Genomic DNA, 21,944 nt, shown 5'->3' with positions numbered 1-21,944 from the left:
AACGCGTCAAGAAGAGAAAAAAAAAGGTCGTGCGGCTTACCCGAATCGCTGAGCGAAAATGAGTGTAAACCATAGGATCGGTAATGATGAAGCATAGTTCGCGTCCGTCCGACAGCGAGCCATCACGTAGCAGATCATTTGACTACAATCCTCACCTTCAGCCAGCACCGAAGATCAATGTGGGTAGGCTGCACCCCTGAATTCTTGGCAGGGAGTTGCAGCCTTATCTTCCAAACACTTTACTTCAAATAATATTTCGTATTTATTGGGACTTATATACCACGGACTTAGTTGTAGGTTTGCTAGGAGATGGAGGAGGACGGCATTAAGTCTGTCTTCAACTACTTGGAGTACAATTTCCCGTCGGGCAAAAGTCTATCTCGTCACGTATTGTCAATGCACTAAAAGGCCCGCTGTAGACAGGCTTAACATCTTGCTTTGGAGAACCAGGTCTCAATGTCCGCCGTCAGTCATCTTGTAACGCGATATGACTAGCTTGTTTTCTCGCTCTCGTCGCGTGTGTCTTCCTTCGTGGCGCCCTTCCACACTTCTTCATTCTTCCCGCCTTCATCGATGCTAGTGACAGGCGATCGGCAATGACCATCCCTAGTTTCCTGCCCATCGGCGACGCCAGAAGGGCGAGACTTTTCTTTTCGCTTTGTATATTTTCTGATCTGCTGCCCTCCACTGCTATGTCCACCAAGATCATTCACAACTTGAACTATCTAATGTGTATGAATTTCGATTGAGTGCTTTTCCCGAGAGTACCTGGCTCGAAAGAACGAGTGTCGATTGTTGCGCTTGTGGAGGTTGACGGACTCCACCCGTGTAACTTGTTTGCAATATTGTGCAATTCAAATATGGCACTCCCGCTGGCAAAAGACATATTCCAGAAAATCGCTCCATCTTCCTACAGACTGTGTGGTGAGAACTTATCCAAACGGCCAGGTGAGCTGTAAGCTGTCAGTTTGGCCATATCTTCCGTTCACGTTATCGCTGATTTCTGCATCCCGTATTCTTTGCCATGGAGGAGAACAGTACGCATGACCACAAGTGTAGCTTTTGTTCGCCTCGGGGTGTTCCTACAACTTGATCACATACCTCTTCCTATGTAACCAGCCTTTCTTCAAAGACTCCTCCCGAGTGAGTGTGAATTCCCATCAAGTCTTCGCCGAATACTACAGTGTATTGATCTTCGTTTTTGAATTCTTTGGCGACCTGGATGGTATCTGTAGAGGTGCTTTCATGATCACGCTTTCGTCGCAGCTTGTGGAGACTCGATGACAATGACTCTGTTAGAGATGTAAGGCTCGCGAAGTGAGGAGTGTTTTCGGCTCATTGTTCAATCTATGTTTGCGTAGGACTAGAAAGACGAGGGAGAAGGAAGGATTCGTCGTGTAAGATGAAGTGAAAGCGAAGTCCAGAACAAGGTATATGGTTGGCTAGGGGAGCTGCAATTGTGGCATAGACGGATTCAGCAGAAGGAAAGGCCGACTGTTATTTCATTCAATTCATTGCAGAGGGGGGGGGGGAAGCCCTGTGATTCATCCCACATCCTACCCGAGAGCTCGACATGATATGAAGCACCAAAAGGGTGAGAATTGAAGCGGAGCTTTCTCACGGAGCTGATTGCTATCGTACAGTACCGCCATGTTGGCTCAAGCATATCATCATAATCCCCATGCACCGCACAGCAAGTCAAGTTCGTGGATGCGTGCCGTTCGTTGTACCAGTCCCATACCATTGGAATATGCCCTGGACACCTGATTTTTTCTTTCCACACTTATCGCCAATTAATTGTTGCTCTACAGGGCCTTCCATGGCAAAGATTGCATTTGACGACAATTTGAGCGTTGTGTCCTTTGTCAATCATGAGATTCCATCGATGTTTGCAGCCTTTACAACGGCCTGACTAGCTGATAACGGTTCAGAACTTCTGAAAAGCTACGTTCGTGTCCCCAGGTATTTTTCAACCTCTCTTTCATGAGGTCGTCTTTAACTTTCTGATTGGCTTTCTTGGACTACCGCAACACATCATCAAGGGCAGAGATTTTTCTCTAATGCCTCATTTGACAGGTCTTTCTTGGATTGTGTCTCCCTGCTTGGACGTGTTTTGTTTGGTGATTCCAGAGCCAAAGTCCGAACAAAGAACAATTGTGTTTGCAGAGCCTTGCCGAGATATTCCTGGGAGCCTTGAGGCGTGTCGAATTTGTCTCTTCCTGAGCTGGTGTCAAAGATTTGTTCAAGACTTCTAATTGAGCGTCATGATTTTCCTTGGGATTCGGCAATGCACCTTCCTGGTCACTGATTTGAGCTCGATGGATCAGTACTTGATTCTTTTTTCTGTTGCAAATTGTCGTTTTGTTTCCCGCAGTCCGATTTCCACACAGACCAAACACATCCCAGCAATTCCCAGGCATCTGGTCGCAACTTTTCGATCAAAGATGTCAGAGTACGATCCGTCTCGGTTACTGGAAGGTATTGCCAAGCTGGATAAGGAACGGCTTCATATAGACTTGGTCCTTTTGCAAAACGAAGTCGACCAAAGGAGGTCCCGCCTGAAGCTATACCTCGGACCAAGCCGTCACTTTGAGGGTAACCATCTCTTTCGAAGCCCTGATATCTAGCTGCTCGGCAGCAGCGAAGATCTCCATTTCACGGAAAATCTCGACGGGGTCTTTTCATGGGCTAGTAACATTAAGGTTCTTTCATCAAGTGTTGATTTTAGTCCACCTTGCCCACTTCTGCTCGTTGCTGAAGATACCTGGAGTAGAGGTAGAAACGTCCTTGGCTGTCTTAGAGACAGGGTATCTCATCACAGTTTTGAGGAATTCATCGGTTCGTGAGAATCTCTTGGAAGTATCTGGTGCTGAAGACCCGGCTTCTGGCGCAGTCTGCTTTGGGGAGTTCTCTGACATCGAATTTCGCATCATGGGAGATGAGCGAGAGGATCTTGCGAAAGATCGCTGGAGAGACATCGGGAAGGGTGTCCGGTTTGCCATTGGGAAACCAGCTGTTAGGATGAGCGTTGGATTCAAGTCGATCACTACGTTCATGGATATACCTCGGAATGGCGCGCTTTCTTACCCAAGACTTTTCGGTGGACGTCGAAGAACTCTTCTTGACAGATGATGATGAGTCCGCAGCCATCCCCATTGGTAGGAAGCTCCATGAGGGTCATCAAGACGATGCGCGACAACCGTAGTGGCGCGAGAGGGGTGGGTGAGTGGCCGGGAGTGAGCTTGCGCGAAGGAGAAGGCGAGTAAGTTGATAACGCCGCGCGTGCTGAAGGATGCCGTGTGTGAAGGCACCAATTCAATCTGCCGGCACCGGCTTCACCACCTGGCGTCCCTCACATATGAATCAAATGGCAAGGCTCCAGGTAGTTGATTGAACCGGGGGGTGAATTGCTTATCGGTTCCTGTTGGAATGAGGTCACGAAGTCGTGTAAGCCCTGTCGTCAAGCCGCGCTCAAATAATGGCAGCCTTCTCATCTCGCATCTTTCAATCCGTGAATAGGTCCTCCAGAGTCTGTAACATTCTCTTTTGCAACTCTCGCAGTTCTCCCTTGTCAATCCTGCCTTGCGGTGCATCAGGCTTCTCAGGTCCCTCCTCCAACACCACCAGGTCATGCTTGATGGCGTAGAACGGCACGCCCATTGCCCTCAGCTGCCTGTCAAAATCCGCCGCCATCGCTATGAGACCGGCGTGGACTTTCTTGTCATAAGCATCCAATTCAGCGCGAATTTGGTTGGGATCAGAAGGCACGACCGGTACGTCCTTACCACCCAAGGACTTCAACAGAGCCGACACCTGTTGAGAAGTCCCGGACCTTCCTCGCTGTCTCTCCACAATAGCCTCACGGCCTGCCCACCATTGTCGTTCATGTTTTTGCTGCTCCGAGATAAGGTGCTTGATCCTGGTAGCTACTTGCTCATTCGTCACCAGGTAGCGAGTCACATGTCTAAGGGCTGCTGGCCATGTTGTGATAGTCGACGCATCAGGAACAGTTGGGGTGGAGGGCTTGCTGCGAAGATCTCCCGGTCGGGGTGATGGACATCGTTGTTGCTGAGTCAGAGTTTGCTGCCGGGTGATAGGAGGTGACGGGGCCGGCGTTTTGTGATTTTGTGGTGGCAGCAGACCAAGCCCCGGTATAATGGAAGGCCTCGGGATATCGCTCGAGTCGGAAGATTCGTTGACACTGGAAGAAGTCGTTTCTGAGGTATGTTGCGCCTGGGATGAGTAGCTGTTCAAGGCTGCGAGTACACGCTGGAGCTCAGCATTATGTTGACCATCCATTCTCACCCGCATCAATTGGGATAGATTTTCAATTCGGGATAAGAGGTCTCCATAGAAGATAATGTTTTCGTAGCGCCTTTAAGGCTTACCGGGGTATAACCTAAATACTATCTTGGCGGATTCGAAGGGGTAAATCGATGGGCGTGATTCTCCTAAATAGTCTGCAATTCAGTAATTCAGTCTGGAAGGCATTCGCCACTATTCGCAACCTTGATTGTGCTACAACTATGCTGAAGATGCCAACCATCAAAGGAACCCGAAAACGCCTGGCTTCACAATTTGAGCCGCGCAAGCCACGAGACAATGCCGTCTACTCAATTGTTTTAGGCACTGCTGGTGCTGACCATCAGTTGGTGAAGACCATCGACACAGCAGCAGCCCCTAGCCCCTCGGTGGGTACCACGTCCACAACCCCGGGTACGAAAGTTTTGTTGTTGAGGTGGTGTCTCGATGACTTGCTCAACACATTGTCATTGTCATAATTGGTCCTTACTCCTGCGTAGGAAGACTCATTGCCTAAAGACCGCTCTTCTTACCATTCTATGACCTCCAGCAACATCAACATGATCTCCTTGCATGCTAGATGTCTGCAAAGGTCATCCGAATGACCTATGGGCGTTCAATACCACTACATCGCAGTGGACGCAACTTGCATCAGCACCGGTTGGTGGTCGCGGAGACACTAAGTATTGCCTTTTCGAGTGGCAGGCAGTATTGGTGGGCCGGGAGAAGATTGATTGATTGAATCTATCTGAGCGAGGCGCAAGCTACGAAAAGGCCACGAAGGTTGCGGTGCACGTGACTATGCTAGTCCCAATGTGGACTGCCAACATGTATCGGATCAGGGGGTTTCGACAGCAAAGCCGAGCAGGGTGAAGCAGTCGCTGATTACGACGTCAAAGAGGATATGTGGTCCAATGTTGAATACAAACCTGATGGTGTGGTAGGTCCTGAACCAAGAAGCATGACGGTGCTGGTACCCATCAAGACTGGTTCGGGCCGCGAACTGCTAGTGGCCATGGTTTGGCGAAGGATCACAAAGCGAATCTGGGTCATGTCGGAGCTGGTTGAATGTTTTCAGACGTTTTGGGCGTTTGATGTGAGCAATGAGAAATGGTTCCTGACGGAACTGAATGACCAAGAACCTGCTCCAGGTTCACGAGACCGCTTTGATACCGACATTTGGGTCAGTGACGAAGCAAAAGGAGATCGAGTCATCGTACATGGAGAACTCCACAATAGCAATCAACAACTGAATGATGCGTGGATGTTCCAAATCTTCCGGGCCGGATATGTGAACCAGTTGCAATACGTCAACCAGCAACAGTCGGCCTCACTGGCATATTCTCTTAGATGTGTAAATCCAGCATCACTGCTCGGCCGCAATGAGGCTGAGTATTAGAGTGAGTGTCTTGGGGCCACTTAAGCCGAAACCAAAAGAACCAAAAAAGCGTCGGGTCTGAAGACCGAACCCTGAACCTTCTGCTGCTCCAATGCTATGAAGAGACAAGAACCCTATCTTGGAAACTCACTACCGTGGTTTTGAATTTTCTCGTCCGTTCGGTTTGACCGATCGGGTTCATTTTCGTCTGTTGCTCTCCTGTCATCTTTAAGGTAACACGGGGAGGGACGAAGGTCCAACTGGATCGCTCTTCTCGAACGGCGAAGGATCGTTTCCGAGTTTACCGAGTCATAAGAGTGCCCTTCCTGCTGCTCCAGCGCAAGCGGCCTCAAATCGGGTGTTCGCACCCTGACGCCACAATGCAACGTAGTTGTTGACTTGGTCACTAGGGATCGATACGAGGAATGGTTGGGAAAGTGCTGAACATTGTATACGTAAAATGTCAATTTTGGCCATGAGTAATGTTGGCTGAACCAATCAAAGCTCGAGAATCTAGCAGCGAGCGGGCAGTATTTACTGGCGACCAACCTTCATCTGTGGTCCCAATCTCTCATCTACGGCGGCTTTGCCTTTGCAGGCTACCAGCAGCAGTCGCTCAAACGGTGTTGCAGAATGAATCAACCCAGCATCCCATAAGTCACAATATTCGCGATACGACAACAGCCCGGCATCTTTAACGTCAATCTCATCATCCCGAAGTTCCGAATCCCAGAGATCCATATTCCCACCGAAAGGTAAACTCTCGACGAAAAGGGTAAGTTTGAAAAACCCCGTACGGAGAACACGAGTGGCCCCTTCAATTTTGTGAGCGACAATTATGGTTCTTCGGACCGCTTCAGCGAGAACATAGGCTTCATGTGTCGACAGAGTGCTGGGGAGTGAGGTGGGTGCGCTGGCCCAAAGTTTCGTGGTCCAGTCTGCCAAAAGCTGCTGGCGACGGAACCCTCCTTCACGTTCTTCCTTTGTTGACGTCGGGGAGAAGAGTGCCATGATCTGCAGCAAACACAGGCTTTGGACAAATGACAGGATGTCGACGAAACTGACAGCGGACCTTGCAGTTGAGATCAAAGCGTGTGCAGAGGACTGGAAATCTCTTGGCTGGACAACCCGGTCTTGCGGCCCCAGGTCCTCTTGGAGATGGCAAATATCGATTGCGATCTGCAAAGAAGCAGGTCGATACTGACGGTAAGTCGATGGGTGGATAAAATCTGTACCACCTTTCCGGATCAAGTCAAGTGGATACAATGTCAGCTGTCGGACAACATCTGTAACCGACTCAAAGTCCATTGGCAGGAAGATGACGGGATCCGTTATTCGAGCGATCTCAAGTCCATCTCCTCGGACGATACGTCCATTTCGAGCCCCCCAAGACCTTCTATGACTGGATAACTCCTCGACTGGTCCGGCAGTCGCTTCTTGTACAACGCTCGGGTCCGACGGGTTGTTCTTTTCTGGTTTCTCTGATGGAACACAGAGAGGCTCATTCAAATAATGGCATGGGAGTTTCTTGCCGGTACATCTCAAACATTGGGGAACCCTCCGATCGCATTTCTTTTTAGCTCGAATACATGACTGACAGGCTCTCGACAGAGATATGTGCATGTACAAATCTCTTGCGATCCTAAGGCAATGGAGTCTTTTGCCGCTCCCGCTCGACCCAAGATCTTGGTCGACTCTCAAATCTCGGAAAGGTATTGATCAATCGAAACCAATATTTGCAACTTGGTCAACGAGCAGCAAGAGGTCGAGATAGAAAAATGTGTCCTCCCATGAGAACCTTGGCGGGAGGCCTGATGTTGTCGGAGACTAAGCCTTTCTGATATTGGCTCCCGACCATCTTCTGAGAGCCTCAAACGCTGTTCAAGCTGGGCTTGCTGGTGGGATTTTGGCTCACAAAGTCTAGAAAGGAAAGTGACTGGTCTTTTGACAACTCCATTGGCTCACACGTAGCTATGAAAGCGACACATTAGACCTGAATTGAACACCACATCGAAACTCCGGATTCCGGCCGGTGGAGCCGAAATCTTCTTTTCAACAACAATGTCGGAGACTAGTCTTGGGATGGAAGATAATGATTTTAAGGCGAGCGATTGACTCATACACTCCTTTGAACATGACGGCCGTAACGATGAAATCCCCAGGCTTGCCTGGGGACGAAAGTCATCGACACCATGGTATAAAATGCACGTCTCTGCCCTCGAACCCAAGATCACAAACAAGCAAGTCGAAACAAGTCCGGCCGATCACCGAAGACAATCCCCATTAAAACACTCCACTGCAGAATCAATATACCACCATGTCAACCAAAGCAATCAAGAAAGTCGCTGTTGTTGGTGGCTCTGGAGCCACTGGCCCCCCAGTGGTCCAAGCTCTTCTCCAAGCCCAGTTCGAGGTGTCGGTTCTCAGTCGAGAGTCATCCACGGCGACATTCCCAGAAGGCGTGAAGGTTATCAAGACAAACTACTCCCACAACTCCCTTGTTGCAGCATTGAAAGGCCAGGAGGCGGTCGTCTCGACCATCTCCACGTTTTCCCTGGCCCCGCAAATTGCCATTATTGACGCTGCCATCGAAGCCGGCGTCCGCCGATTCCTCCCATCGGAATTTGGAGTCGACACCTCGTCTCGGGCTCTGGGTGAAGGTGGCCTCCCGCCAGCCTTGACGAAGACCGAGACTGTCGCGTACCTCAAATCCAAGGAGAGCACCGGAATGACATGGACTGCCGTGATCGTGGGGGCTTTTTTCGACTGGAGCTTTGCTAAACCCATCACTCTGGGCTGGAACCTCCCAGAGAACACCGCCACGATCTTTGACGGAGGTGACATCGAATTCGAAGCGACCAATCTCGCTCAAATAGGTCGTGCCGTAGCTGCGATCTTATCCGCCCAACACATGGACAAGACAGCAAATCAGTACGTCTACATCAACAGCTTCACCACGACGCAGAATGAGATGTTGAAAATCTTCGAAAAGCTCGGCGGCAAGAAATACCAAGTGAAGCATGTGAAGGCCGATGATTTCAACAAGAGCGCCCTTGAGAAAATGCAGTCTGATCCGGATCAAGGGAAAGTATGGACGCAGGGCGTGCTGGAGGCGATTGTTTTGATCATGATGAACTATCGAGGCTTCTGTCAATACTCCAAGACAAAGGGTCTGTGGAACAAGAGGCTGGGACTGCCAGAGGAGAATCCAGAGGACACGATTAGGGAGGTCCTGGCCACAGCGGCTGGTCAAAATTGATTCGGAGGAGCCTTCAGGATATGTATTTGAGGCTGTTGACAAAAGTGGAGTGATAGCTTGGCATTGGTTGTAAGGGATATACAACTGCGGCTGCGGATAATTTGCTTGACCGGAATTTGAACCTGGCCGTGGCCGAAATTCTTCGTTGCCTCCGAATCAATTCATTTCCCCTTCGCTCATCTCATGTACATGACCATACAATCCTCATTCATGTGTACGCAGTGGTAACAGCTACCCGGCCCCATTACGTCGTCTGTTCAGTTTAGAAAACAAAAAATGAAAGCATTCGCATCCAAAATGCCTCGACGACCCCCATCCGACACTTTCACACGCTTCACTTCGACGACACCACACGCAATGCAACGACCCGCAACAACAGCTACATTCCAATACCAGCCGGCCTCTCGACCAGCAGCTGACCGGCAACCCTCACCTTCCTCATCTTCCTTCCAATCTCCCGGCCACTCCCGCGGTCCTCCCGGCGAAACACCCCTCGAACGAGTCGAGCGTCTGCGTGCCGAAGCCCGCGCTGCTAAAGAAGCGGCCAACTACTCGCCGATCGAACAACTGATCGGCGCGGGCCGCCGCTGGGCCGACCGCGCCCACCGCTTCACCGCATACGGCCTGATCCTTTTCGCGGGTCTTTCGACAGTGGTAGCGGCCTACGGCACCGTATCTCTCGTCGCACATAATCGACGACAAAAACGCGCGTGGATCGAGCGGGAACTCGACCGACTAGACGAAGCGAGAGCGGCGTTTCTACGCGGCGAGGCAAACGCGGAGCAATTGCATTTACTCGAGCAGGAGAGGGCGGGGGAGGAGATCGAAAGGCAACGTATGCGGGAAGTCGAAAGGAAGAGGAGCGAAAGTTATTGGAGCAAATTCAAGGGGATGGTGGGCGCGCAGACGGCAAAAGGAGATATGGGAGTGGAGACGGAGGAGGAGAGACAGCAAAGAGAAGCAAGGAAGATGAGACGACAGAAGATGAAAGAAGAGGGATGGATTGAGGGTGAGGTTCAGGCGGTGGCGGTGGCTCCGAGTGGGATCAAAGGGGTCGGTGTGGATTCCAAGGGACGACCCGTTCCAGCGAATACAGTCGAATATGTGGTGAACAAAGTTGAAGGTGAGAGGAGGACTGGAGAGAAAGAAGTCACGGCACGGAGTGGCATTACGGGTGGTCCGTTGGATGTGATGGCCGACAATGTGAAGGAGGCCGTAACACCCTCGACAGAGAGTCGAGGCTGGCTCAGCTGGATCCGAGGCAGCAAATCCTAGGATGGAGACATGAAGCGGTCGGGGATTGGAGGGTCCCGTATATATATATATATATATATATATATATGCATTTGTATAGCTAAGACGCAGTGGCACCATAGTTGCACGGCAGGGCTCAAAGTCAAGCTTTTCTTGGAGGAAACCCAAACCCCTGCACACTCTCATAAGCCCATAAATGGCGTCGGGAAACAAAAACACGCTCTCTTTCCATTCAATGCACCTTCTAATGCCATAGCCGTCTTATCATGCTCTCATTCATCATAGTGCCATGCCATGTGCCCGCCCATGCCTCTAAGTTATGACCACATGATATGGCTGTAATGCCCCGGAACCTTTTGGGCGCACTTTTCGCAGTCATTGAGAAATCCCATATGAAGTCTCGCGGTTCTTGAACGTCCGGGGCTGGAAGTTCCCTCTGCCCGAGATCCATATGGCCCTGTCGACCGAACATGAGTCGAGTCGTCCCCGTTCACACCTAAACCGCTGATGTCGTCGTTGGTTGGGTCGATCATCATCATGCTGTCCATGTCCTGGTCATCCACGGGACTTGGTAGGCCGTCCCGATTGACCCAGGATTCCTGTTCAAACATGGGACTGAGATTCGTGCGCAGGGGAGGAAACTGATGTCGCGGAACACTGGGGAGATCATTCACCCGGTTGTCAAAGTGACTACTGATCGGGGTGGGAACTCTCTCCCGGGCGAAGTTGTCCATGGCGCTGAGAAAGTTGGAATTGCGATGAGGAGGAACGATATCATTAGATCTTGCTCGTCGAATCCTTGGTTGAGGCGAGTTCGTGCTCATGTCCATGTCCACATCAATAGGATCTTCGCGGCGCGCTCTGAGTGATGACGTGCTCCTACAGTCGCTGCCAGGTTGAGAGTCGTTCATGGAAGACACTTTGTGGGGCCAGTGATCTTCGTCCTTGGGCTGGCCGGGACTCTCATCATCGGAAGTATCCACCGGAGTGGGAGGCTGTTGATAGATGGAAGTGAAGAGTGAATACTGTGGTAGGACCGAGACTTGTGGACGTGAGGGAGACGAACGGATTGGCAAACAGTGCGTCGATCTCCGTTTGGCATCGTGGGCGCAGAATGAATCAGTCAGATCATCAGGTCTTCTCTTCCGTTTATGGGGAGGAGAATTGAACGGGAAAGAAGTATAAACATCAGCCATTTCTGGATCGGTAGCCGCAGACGGATCTCGAGTGGACGAGATCCTCGTAGCGATATTGAACAGGATCGTGGCGTGATTCGAGGAGTCTTTTATCTGTCGAAATGCATGTCATAGCCCCGTGGCAAAGGGGAGACGATCAAACGGTGGGAGTGTCGCGAGTTGACGAGAAGGGTTGATGAAACACGAACAATCTCGAGGTGGGCCAACCAGGCGCGTGGCTGAGAAGACGCGAAGTTCGGAAAGTCAGCGTTCCGTCAAGGGCCTTGACGGGCTCATTGGGGGGCCCAGCTGAAGTGGTGGACAAAGGTGGAAGAGAGCAATGAAAGAGGAAGGGCGATAATTTGTGATGTGAGTACAGAGCTGGGTGTTGAAGGACTCTTGTACATAATCGCCCTCCGGCTCCTCCGCCAAAATTAGCCACAAACCGGGCCTCCGTGTCACGTGGTTTTACGTCATGCCCGAATCCAGTGCGCAGTCTGGAACATTGTTTATCCGGTCCAGAACTCTCACCCCCGGACTAAAAAGAATTTTGGCCACACCCTCGCCTTCCACCCAAATCGCGGCTATTACTCACATTTGCTGGAAGCTCGCTTTTCCCTTTCTCCTAGCTTTCTTTCTTCCCAGTACTTTCTCCTCGAACCTCCCTGCACCTTCCCGCCGACTCAACTTTTCAATCCACTCAGGGAAAAGGAAGGGAAAAAAAGGGAAAAAAATATAAAAATGCCCGCCATTGACACTCCCCTCCCTGTCGAGCTTAGCGAAGATGTTCGAGTCTTAGGCTACGACCCTCTAATTCCTCCGGCACTGCTTCAAAGCGAGATTCCAGCTTCCCAAGCCTCTATGGAGATCGTAGCCAAAGGTCGGAGGGAATGCAAAGAAATTATTCATCAGCGCGACGACAGGCTCCTCGTCATGGTCGGACCATGCTCTATCCACGACCCCGCCACAGCCATTGAATACGCTGGCCGACTAAAGCAGCTCGCTGAGAAGCTGTCATCCGACTTGTGCATCATCATGAGAGCCTACCTCGAGAAACCACGCACTACCGTCGGCTGGAAAGGTCTCATAAACGACCCGGACATCGACGAGTCCTACAAGATCAACAAGGGCCTGCGGGTTTCGAGACAACTCTACGCCGACCTCACAAACATGGGCATGCCAATTGCCAGTGAGATGCTCGACACAATCTCCCCCCAATTTCTTGCCGACCTCATCTCTCTCGGTGCCATTGGCGCCAGAACCACCGAGTCACAACTCCATCGTGAGCTTGCCTCCGGTCTCTCCTTCCCAATGGGCTTCAAAAACGGAACCGACGGCTCGTTGAGTGTGGCCATCGATGCAGTAGGCGCAGCCGCTGCCAAACATTACTTTATGGGTGTGACCAAACAAGGTCTCGCCGCCATCACCAAGACCAGCGGTAACGAGGACGGATTCGTTATACTACGAGGTGGATCCAAGGGTACCAATTACGACGCTGAGAGTGTCCGAGCTGCGAGAGAAGCCTTGAAGAAGAAAGGACAGAGAGAAGTCATGATGATCGACTGCTCACACGGCAACTCGAAAAAGAATCACAAGAACCAACCAGGTGTAGCCCAGACCATTGGCGATCAATTGAGACAAGGTGAAGATGCCATCGTGGCAGTCATGATCGAATCAAATATCCACGAGGGCAACCAAAAGGTACCGCCTGAAGGTGGTCTTGCCAACCTGCAAAAGGGTGTCAGCATCACCGACGCTTGCATCAACTGGGAAACCACAGTGGAAGTGCTCGAGCAGCTTGCCGATGCCGTCAGAGCAAGACGAGAAGTCAAAGCGAAGCAGCAGAATGGCACCAATGGTGTGAACGGACATCACTGATCTCTTCATATACCTTCTACTTTGGCGACTTATTCTCCTTTTATGCACGACACCAAAAAAATCCACGAACGGCGTTTTTCACACTTGTGCGGATTTGATGTGGAGATACGATGCATTTGACGTATAGAACGAGGGAAGGTCAATTAGATTCAAAAAGCGCACTAAATTAAAAGGGAGTGTGTTGCAATCTCATCTCACCTCCTACGGAGAGAAGGAGAACTTTGCGGGAATGAAAAAGTCCTGGAGATAGTTTGAAAGATTCAATTCGAACACCGACATGAACCGACGGGCGAGGTTGCAATGAGAGAGATACCGATCTCCAGGCAAGAAATTTACACAACTTCATAAGCCATTCGTAAAATTGACCCCTCGGGATCTTTCTAATACCTACCCTGCCACGCCACGTTCGCGATACCTGGCTATGCTGTGCTACGTTAACCATGCCATGCCACGCCATACATCCCATAACCTTCCCTCCCTGTTCCTTCCATCGTCCTGCGTAACGTCGCATGGCGTTCCCGTCCGATCCCTCGACCCATTCCCGTGAGAATGTCGAAAGAAGCCGAAGTTTAATGCTCGGCACACAGAAAGGAGACATGACTAGAAAAGAGGATAATTAAGCCCAACTCGGAGCCGTCTCGATGAGGGATCATAGACATGAGCGCCCGGATCGGTGAGAAAAACCACAGTTCTCGACTCGTGTCCAACACTTCCCCGGCCCCTATCATTTTCCAATCATAATGTCCATCCGTCGCCCACTTTGATGGCCCTTCAATCACCAGAATGAGCACCACCCGATATAATGCTGGCAGAGATTCTCGACGTTGGTGGCCTGCAGAATGAGCCGGTCAACTTGCTCTGCGACACCGAGGCCACCGATACCGGCCATGGTCGTCTCTGGCACAGAACCAGCAACAGCGACTTGTTTACCCGTCTCCGTGCCAATGTCATTGGAATGATTCATGCTCCCTCCGTTCACAATCATCAGAGACTCTAGACCAAGGCCACTGAGGTTGGGCCGCAAGCCAGCCACGCTGGTTCCGGGAGCGGTGGGCTTGAAATCACGACCGGTGAGCTTCTCTTTGACTCGGGCCAGGACCTGCAGAGCACGAGCGTTCTGGATTTCTTTGGCCTCTTGAGCCGCGGCATTGTTGTCCACGACCTTGGCAGCGTCCAGGATACTACCGCCGCCCATGGCCGGGTCAAGGATGCTACTACGTCGGTGTCTGCGGCCAGGAGGGGCGCCAACGTGGCTGTGCGCTGTGGCACCCATCATGGCGGCTGGATTGTTTGCTGTTTCCATTGGACTGCGATCGTAGTCTCCAGTTTGCGCACCGGGAGCGTCAATGATACTCTGTCTGCGTTCCGATCGGAAATGTGGTCGAGGTGGAGATTCGCGGGTGTTTAGGCGCCAATTAAGCAGTGGATCGTGAATGAAAGCTTCCAAGACAGCGAGGAGAGACTCTTTGTTCTCGCGAATCACACGCATGACATTTTCGCAGGTGATTCGGAATGAGCCTTCGATGTTGCTGACTTCCATCGCGAAGGTGAGCATTCTCGTAAGCCGGAACGGAACTCTCTCTGGATACTTCTCACGATGCATCGCCACCTCGAAGCAGTCACCAAAATCGATGTGGATAATCTTCCCCGTGATGCGATCAAGCATGAGATTCGACGGGTGGCGGTCACCTAACCCCAGGATGTAGCCGACCATGGACATGACAGCCAATGACCGAGTGTAGTTGGTTCGTCGGTCCAGCCAGGCTTCGGAACTCTTCGATTTGAGCCAAAGGACGCGATACAAATCCTTCCCGGTTGTGTTGTCCATGGCATATCCAAAGACTTCAACTTTCTGCATGAGGGTGAGGTTGTCATAATCGGGCGCCATTTGTAACATGATTCGGTGTTCAATGTTGAGCAAGATGCGGCGAGACTCCCGGTATTCCTTCACCAAGTTATGGAGAGTGTCCGAGTTGGGTACCCAACCGAGCAATCCAGAATTCTGAGATAAGGGAATAGCTGGGAAGCGTTGAATGTTAAGATGACGCTTGAAGGATTCAGTGTCATTGTTCAGAAGAGTATTGACGAGACCAAAGAGTTGCATGACCCGTTCATCTTGCCGGATATCCTCGTGGCCCTTAAGGACAAAGGCATAGGATATACCATCTGAGCCTTTGAGGGTCATCTTTCGGGGGCGTTGTTTGGAGGGAATTACCGTCAGAACATGGTCGAAGCTCACGATCTTGATGATTGGCTTGCCCGATTGGTAAGTACCAGGAACAGCAAGATCCAGGTCGTGGGCATCCTTAAGCCGTGGCGACACATACTTCAGATCAAGGCTCATCAATTGTGGAAGTTGCCGGGCAATCTTGCGGAAGACTGCATAGTACAAATCCCAAGCTTGATTGAGGTCACCAATCTCTTTGGACCGGCGGAAAGTATTACAGAAGGCTCGGGCTTCCGCAAGGTCGTGTCCGAAGGCCTGGGCAAAAGAGACCTCTCTTAAGGTTTCCGCTCCACGATCCAGGAGCTCATGGAGCGGAGCAAGTGTTGCCAACATTCCTTCCACGTCGTGGTCCCCGAAGTACAGTCGAGAGGCTTCTTCAAGACCCTCGTGCCAAAGTTCATGCCAGAGCACGGCGACCCGGATGAGCTCGTGACTGACGAGGTCGGCTTGCTCCACCAGAATGGGGCTGTGACCTCTCATGTTGTCCATGATTTGGCTTGCAGAATTGGCACGACGCGCCACGGAAGACTTCATTGCCACTGTCAAAGGATAGACAAGTGCCTGAGGATGAGCTTTGCCAACTTCCGAGAGAAGCCGCTGGACGGCGTTTCGAACTTTGGAATTGGGTTGATTGATTCTGGCAATCAACTGGGGAATAACCTCCAACCATGTGTCGATACTAACAGAGGCAAAGCCTTCGTTCACCACTTGATTGACCTCGCCATGACCACCATGAGCAAACCAGAGTGTCAAGAGCCGCAGGGTGTCCTGGAGAGAACTTGTTTTCGACAAGGCTATGGATCTGAAGAAGCCTCCGATGGCAGGAACAACGTGGTTGTGGATGACGTGCTCCGGGAGGCTGCGGACTTTGTCCTGATCAGTGTGAGATGCCATCGAGGTGACCACTTCGAAATTCGCGAGCGCGTAAGCATGCCACGCCTTGTACCATGACTCATTGTACTGCGTTGCAGCTTGGTATGAGTTGAGAATGTCACGCACGGCGTCGTGAGCCCGTGGACTCGTCCAATCGCCTCTGAGAAGGTAAGACTGCCATTCTCCTTGCCTCAGGTAACATTTTGCTAGGAGTTTCGCGCATTTGTCGAGATCATCGTGTTTTCTTCTCTGAGCCAGTGCATCGTGCCCGTTTATGTCAAGGCCATTCATGTTGTTCATTCTGTCGTTGTGTATACCATTTGCTAGGGCGGCATTTACTTGTTGGAATTCGTCGGCAAGTCTCACGGTGAACTCGCGAAGGAACGAGAGCGCTTGCTGCTGGTTTCCCGTGGCCCAATTGAACTTCAGTCGAGCATATGCAACAGGGGGGGGTGCTGCACCAGAACTCGCAGCGGCGTCGCTGACACCGCCTAGAGATGCTAGAGACCTCTCAGCCAGTCCAATGCGATCTGACTTTCGACAAAGGTTTGCAAATTTGATCCAGATATCAGGATTGTCGGTCGGTGTCAGAACAAGAGCTCTGACTTTCAGCATTCGCTGCCAAACCTCAACATGTGACTGACAGCCAAGCAGCCTCTTGTTCCACAACACCTTCAACGAATTTTGCTTATCGACTTGACCCTCACTCTGTTTGTACACGATAATCTCCTCGAGTTCTGCGAGCATTTGTGCTCGGACAACCACACTATAAGCACGGTTGTAAGACTCTCCAATTGTAGCTGTAATTTCGGAATTGACACCTTCTCTAGCCCGAACAATGAAGTTGTGGGCCTCGGCAAAATTGTTTCGTTGAATGGCAAGGATTGCACCAAAGAATGCTCGGTCGGGGGAGCTCTCTTTCATGACACTGATGTAGTTGTCCATGAGATCCCATTCGCCGCGACCCCAAGCTGCCGCTGCGGCGAGAGCCGACATGTTCTTGCGGTTTTCTTGGGTCGCACCGTTCCAATGTTCTTGGGCAATTTCAGAGAGCATTTTCCATTCACCGAGGGCGTGGAGACAGCGCATTTTACCCATGACGACGTCGAAATTGTCCGGTTCAAGTTTTTCACGCTTCTGATATGCGGCCAACGCCTCTTCCCACCTCTGTAGTTTCTCAAACCATGCCTCTTTCAATTCGACTTCGCCGAAGACTTGCGCCCTCCGCAGAATGCCAATAGCGGCGTCGGACTGTTGTAGCTGATTGTTGATGCTGATCAACGCCTCGACGCTCTGGCTGTTTTGGTCCTGTTCGAATTCAAGTTCCTTGTAGTGCAAAGCTTTGGCGAAAGCGTGGCACTTGTAAGCAAAGCGACCGAGTGTCCGGATGTCAATCGGCAACGATTTGTCGTCGTGCTCCATAAATTCAGCGAGATTGAGTAATGTCTGCAGGATATCTGGAGGAATATTTGTCGATGTCAGGGCCTTCTCAATGGAGCGTATCAGTTCTTCCTGGTACTGATCATAGAGTTCTGTCCAACAGGAAACGAAGGCGGAATTGAACAGCTCTTTGGCGAGGGGCTGGTAAACGGTAGCCAGACTGGCACACGCCCGCAACGCGTGAGACGGAGACTCTTTCAAAAGTTCGACACTGAACCTTCTCATCCACTCCTGCCAATCTTCCTTTGTTGATTTCTGAGATGTGTCCCATGCATTTTTCAGATGTTGTTGGTTGACCGGAAGTCTCATGGATGTAATATTGGAGTAGGTTGTATCTTCTGCCGTCATACCATATTGCTCTTCGGGGTAGAACCCCACCGGCAAAGCCTTGCCAGTTTTGAAGTTCTCGATCAATTTTTGGAAGCGTTCAGAATTTATCTGGCCCGCCTTTGCGGCCCTCTCAACGAGAGGCAGATAATGTACAAAATCCTGGCCCAGATGGTAGATCAATGCGCAAATGCAGTCTAGAGCAGCAGCCTTTAGGGAGCGTTCAGACGAGTTCGTCACAGCCTTCTCCGGCGACGATAATATCTTCGCCAGTGGATGAATCATGAGAGAGGCAAAATCCGTGACATTAACAGTCCTGGATAGCTTTCCGAGAGTATCGATAGCAGCCCGTCGAGCATTGGGAGGAGCTGCGGGATTCTCAAAGATGCCAACAATCGCCGGTACCATCATATGCATGTATTCTTCACCACTAGAGCCGAACACCAGAAATGTGTGTAGGATCCGAATGGAGGATTCTCTTCTCAAATCCGTATCGTTCTCAATAACGGCAAGCATGAGCGGTAGGAGCCCAGCTAGATATCGTCGGAACTCTCCCTCGAGAGACTTGGATATGGCCTCGATGAGAGAGAGAATCGTCGCTTGCACTTGTCTCGACACATTCCAGAATTCTCGAATCACGTCGATGATTTCGGGCAAGAACGCACGGATATGCTGTCGGACAATCGTGACAAGAACTGCAAGTTGATTGAAATACGACTCCAAACGAGTGGGATGAGAGCTGCGGATGACGCCGAGGAAGCCGGGGACGATCTGGCCTAAAAAGGGCACACACTTCATACCGATGGTCTTGAAAATGGTCACAACTGCATCGATCACGGCACTGTGATATTGAACAAGCGTGTGGTCGGCCAGGATCGTTTGCATGAGAGTATTGATAACCACAGTTGGATAGTACTCCTCATTTGAAGGGGTCAATCCTTGCATGATCAGGGCGACGTCGGAAACGGGTTGTATCTCGGCTTTGCTTTGCTTTTCAGCAATAGACTCGCTCAGCTGCTGGTATTTATAGGGATCCAGCGCTCCCAAAACGCCAACCAATTTGATGGCGTCTGTTCGGAGTTCCTCGTGAGCCTCCGTCTTGATCACATTGATCAATATTCCAAGGAGTTCTGGGTAATCCATGTATGGGTCTATCACATATTGAGAGTTGACCGCAAGTGAGCTCAGTGTCTTCATCGCCGCTTCGCGCTTGTCATGGGATCCCAGGTCTTGCAAGGCATCGATGATGATCGGCATGAGCTCAGGGATATGCTGAACCATTTCTTCACCTCCAACAGACGTCAGATCCCCGAGAGCCTTGGTCGTAGTCGACGCCACACCAGGGTTTGGGTCGGTAGCTTTGGGTAGAAGAGCCGAAACCATTGGCTCAACATATGTCTTGACCAGCGACGTTGCATTTGATACGAATAAGCTGATCAGACGCGCACTCTCTTCTTTTTGCTTGGCGGTGTTGGAGTATCCAAGGCCAGTCAGAAGGTTCACCAGCAGTTTTCGCAACGGCGGGAATACGTAGGCGGGATTGACCGTGGTCAACCTCCCAATTATTTCGATGGCAGCTTCGCGAACAGCGAAAACTTCATCGTTGACGGCCAGGAACAGACATCTAATGTTTTCAGGTCTCGCCAAGTGCTTGTCGAATTTTTTGTCCAAAGCCCGGAGAACTGTCATCCGAATATCAGCATCTGGGTCCCCAACAGCCACCGTCAACAGCTTGTCCACCACCTCGCCAACAACCTGGATAGCATTATTACTGGTCTGGTGGAGAATGGGATCTTGCATGAACAATTGACAGCATGTTAGAGCTGCAGCTCGCCGGATGTCGGGATTCTCATTGGTAGCATAGCGAAGGGTGACATCGCGTACGAATTCGTTGAGAATATGGCCTGAGAAGTCAAATTGTCCAAGCGTCATGAGGGCAAGGGTTATTTCGCTGTCCTTATGCTCGGCAGGAAGACCGCCATAGTCCTTCGCAAACGCGGGGAGGGGCGGTGTCGTATTGGCCGGGCATCCAAGCGGTCTGTAGGGAGAACGGACAAGTATCAGGCTCAAAAGATCAAGCAACTTATCCTGTATGGTTCCTCGAATTGGAGGAATATGGTGTGCCATGTCCTCGAGCGCTTTTTCCATGGGCTCTGTGAGGCCACATGCGAAGATTGGATCTAGCAGCGCTTCCATGTACTTGCTGAGGGTTTGGCCGACCGCTCCGGCAAGCATGCTGATGCACTGGAACATTGGCCCTTCATCGACGGCAGCCCTATTTTTGGTTTTCGCGCTCAGCGACTCTCGAATGTAGAGGATGATTCCATCGAGATACTGTGCGATAGCGCTTCCGACGGCTTTGGCAATTTGGCCAATAGCAACAAATGCTTGATTGCGCTCTTTTTCCCGTTTCAATTGGGCTTGGAGGTAGATCATGAACTTGTGCAAGTAGTTGTTGATGAATTCGAGGGGTGCGTATTCGGCAAGCACAGGAATAATCTGGACGATCTGCGTCCTGATCCGAGGGTCCCGGTGATCCTTAAGGCGCAGGACAATCTCACAGGTGTTTCTGTAGAAGTCATGCATGAACATGTTTCCCTGCTGGAGCAGTTCCATCAGAATCAGGAGAGATCCAAGGGTCTCGTCGACAGTCGTGTTGGGGCGAAACCCTTCCAAGGCCTTGGAGTATATTTTGGCAAACCAGTGGGCTTGAAACTGAGCGTCTCTTGCCACCATGACTCCGAAGCATGCACTGACAGACTGGGCAGCAATTCGTCGAATGAGGTCTTTCGGGTCTCGGAGGGCGTTCCAGATCAACTCAAAAATTTGCGGGATGAAGCCGTAGACGAGCGTGGGAGAATTCTTCGCCATCTCTCGAATAAGAAGTACCGCAGCCAGTTTTCGACTCTCCTGTTTGCTCTCCGGTTGTAGCCATTCAAACGCCGAAGTCATCTCCGCTTCAACGAGTTCCGCAGTATAAGCCCCTCCTGGCCGGGCGAGATGCCCCAGAGCGCGACTGGCAGCATCCAGGACGGTGTAGTCATTGCTCTTTAAGGCCGCACGGAGGTAGTTTGAGTATTTTGACGCCTTTTGGGCAGCATCCACCGCTTCACAATCTATCAGCCGATCTAGAGCGAGGACTCCTCCGACCTTGTCACTGGCATCCGGGGCTTGGACTATCAGATTGCTGATGCGGTTGGTTACTCTGTCGTAGAAGGCGCTGAAGCGTTCGGGAGACCATTCTTCGGGAAAGTTAGCACGGTGACAGTGTGCAAAACGAAAGGTGCTCACCTCTTGAAAGTAATGTGATGAGATCGCGCAGTTCATTGGCAGCCTTGTTCTTGACCTCGTCATTTTTGCTGCGCAACTCGATGAAGAGGCGTTCACTTGGGTCTACCCCTTGACCTTGCAACGCCATGTTGCAAGACCATGGTCCTCATGAAAGTTTCCCAAGGACGACGTAAGATGTGGTGAATTGGAAGATACGTATGGAGTATGTTTGCAGAAGGAGCGGATTTAACGTCCACTGACACTTTTTTTGCACTTTCGAGGGTGGAGACGCACCCTCTGTCTGCCCAGTGCTAAGTTGGGGTGCAACTCAGGACCAATCATTCAACGCAACTATAAAGCTATGGCAAGCCTGGCCTCCATCCTTGCGGAGTACTTCACCTACTCTGCACCCTGCGGGCATAATGCAGATCACGGCCAAATTCGAGACAACACGTCTGATTTTCCTTGACACACCCTCCCAGGTGAACATAAATGCTCGAGGCGATTCAGCTCTGAAAGTATGCGATCACCTCAGCTGCTGACTGGTGCTGTAGATTCTCT

At 51.1% G+C, this 21,944-nt stretch overlaps 9 protein-coding genes across 9 annotated transcripts; 4 read left to right on the top strand and 5 right to left on the bottom strand.

Annotated features, from left to right (window-relative positions):
- Window positions 1-2,832: 2,832 nt before the first annotated feature.
- Window positions 2,833-3,150, bottom strand: Z518_08296 (uncharacterized protein; the record flags this gene model as incomplete). Its single annotated transcript, XM_013414037.1, has 2 exons — window positions 2,833-3,013; window positions 3,065-3,150. 2 exons carry the CDS (start codon window positions 3,148-3,150, stop codon window positions 2,833-2,835), a joined length of 267 nt encoding a protein of 88 aa, XP_013269491.1.
- A 354-nt stretch (window positions 3,151-3,504) lies between these two features.
- Z518_08295 (uncharacterized protein) lies at window positions 3,505-4,299 on the bottom strand (the record flags this gene model as incomplete). Its single annotated transcript, XM_013414036.1, has 1 exon — window positions 3,505-4,299. The coding sequence occupies one exon, from the start codon at window positions 4,297-4,299 to the stop codon at window positions 3,505-3,507; it is 795 nt and encodes a 264-aa protein (XP_013269490.1).
- A 227-nt stretch (window positions 4,300-4,526) lies between these two features.
- On the top strand, window positions 4,527-5,701 carry Z518_08294 (uncharacterized protein; the record flags this gene model as incomplete). The annotated part of the gene is made up of 2 exons (XM_013414035.1): window positions 4,527-4,716; window positions 5,145-5,701. The coding sequence occupies 2 exons, from the start codon at window positions 4,527-4,529 to the stop codon at window positions 5,699-5,701; spliced, it is 747 nt and encodes a 248-aa protein (XP_013269489.1).
- Window positions 5,702-6,214: 513 nt separating this feature from the next.
- Window positions 6,215-6,988, bottom strand: Z518_08293 (uncharacterized protein; the record flags this gene model as incomplete). Its single annotated transcript, XM_013414034.1, has 1 exon — window positions 6,215-6,988. One exon carries the CDS (start codon window positions 6,986-6,988, stop codon window positions 6,215-6,217), a length of 774 nt encoding a protein of 257 aa, XP_013269488.1.
- A 1,009-nt stretch (window positions 6,989-7,997) lies between these two features.
- Z518_08292 (uncharacterized protein) lies at window positions 7,998-8,939 on the top strand (the record flags this gene model as incomplete). Its single annotated transcript, XM_013414033.1, has 1 exon — window positions 7,998-8,939. One exon carries the CDS (start codon window positions 7,998-8,000, stop codon window positions 8,937-8,939), a length of 942 nt encoding a protein of 313 aa, XP_013269487.1.
- A 297-nt stretch (window positions 8,940-9,236) lies between these two features.
- Z518_08291 (uncharacterized protein) lies at window positions 9,237-10,214 on the top strand (the record flags this gene model as incomplete). Its single annotated transcript, XM_013414032.1, has 1 exon — window positions 9,237-10,214. One exon carries the CDS (start codon window positions 9,237-9,239, stop codon window positions 10,212-10,214), a length of 978 nt encoding a protein of 325 aa, XP_013269486.1.
- A 296-nt stretch (window positions 10,215-10,510) lies between these two features.
- Z518_08290 (uncharacterized protein) lies at window positions 10,511-11,389 on the bottom strand (the record flags this gene model as incomplete). Its single annotated transcript, XM_013414031.1, has 1 exon — window positions 10,511-11,389. The coding sequence occupies one exon, from the start codon at window positions 11,387-11,389 to the stop codon at window positions 10,511-10,513; it is 879 nt and encodes a 292-aa protein (XP_013269485.1).
- A 720-nt stretch (window positions 11,390-12,109) lies between these two features.
- Window positions 12,110-13,246, top strand: Z518_08289 (3-deoxy-7-phosphoheptulonate synthase; the record flags this gene model as incomplete). Its single annotated transcript, XM_013414030.1, has 1 exon — window positions 12,110-13,246. One exon carries the CDS (start codon window positions 12,110-12,112, stop codon window positions 13,244-13,246), a length of 1,137 nt encoding a protein of 378 aa, XP_013269484.1.
- A 775-nt stretch (window positions 13,247-14,021) lies between these two features.
- On the bottom strand, window positions 14,022-21,531 carry Z518_08288 (uncharacterized protein; the record flags this gene model as incomplete). The annotated part of the gene is made up of 2 exons (XM_013414029.1): window positions 14,022-21,355; window positions 21,405-21,531. The coding sequence occupies 2 exons, from the start codon at window positions 21,529-21,531 to the stop codon at window positions 14,022-14,024; spliced, it is 7,461 nt and encodes a 2,486-aa protein (XP_013269483.1).
- Between the last annotated feature and the right edge of the window lie 413 nt (window positions 21,532-21,944).

The sequence above is a fragment of the Rhinocladiella mackenziei genome (genome assembly GCF_000835555.1).
Source record: "Rhinocladiella mackenziei CBS 650.93 unplaced genomic scaffold supercont1.6, whole genome shotgun sequence".
NCBI lineage: Eukaryota > Fungi > Ascomycota > Eurotiomycetes > Chaetothyriales > Herpotrichiellaceae > Rhinocladiella > Rhinocladiella mackenziei.
The sequence above is the reverse complement of the archived record's forward strand: the minus strand, read 5'-3'. Positions and strand labels throughout refer to the sequence as shown.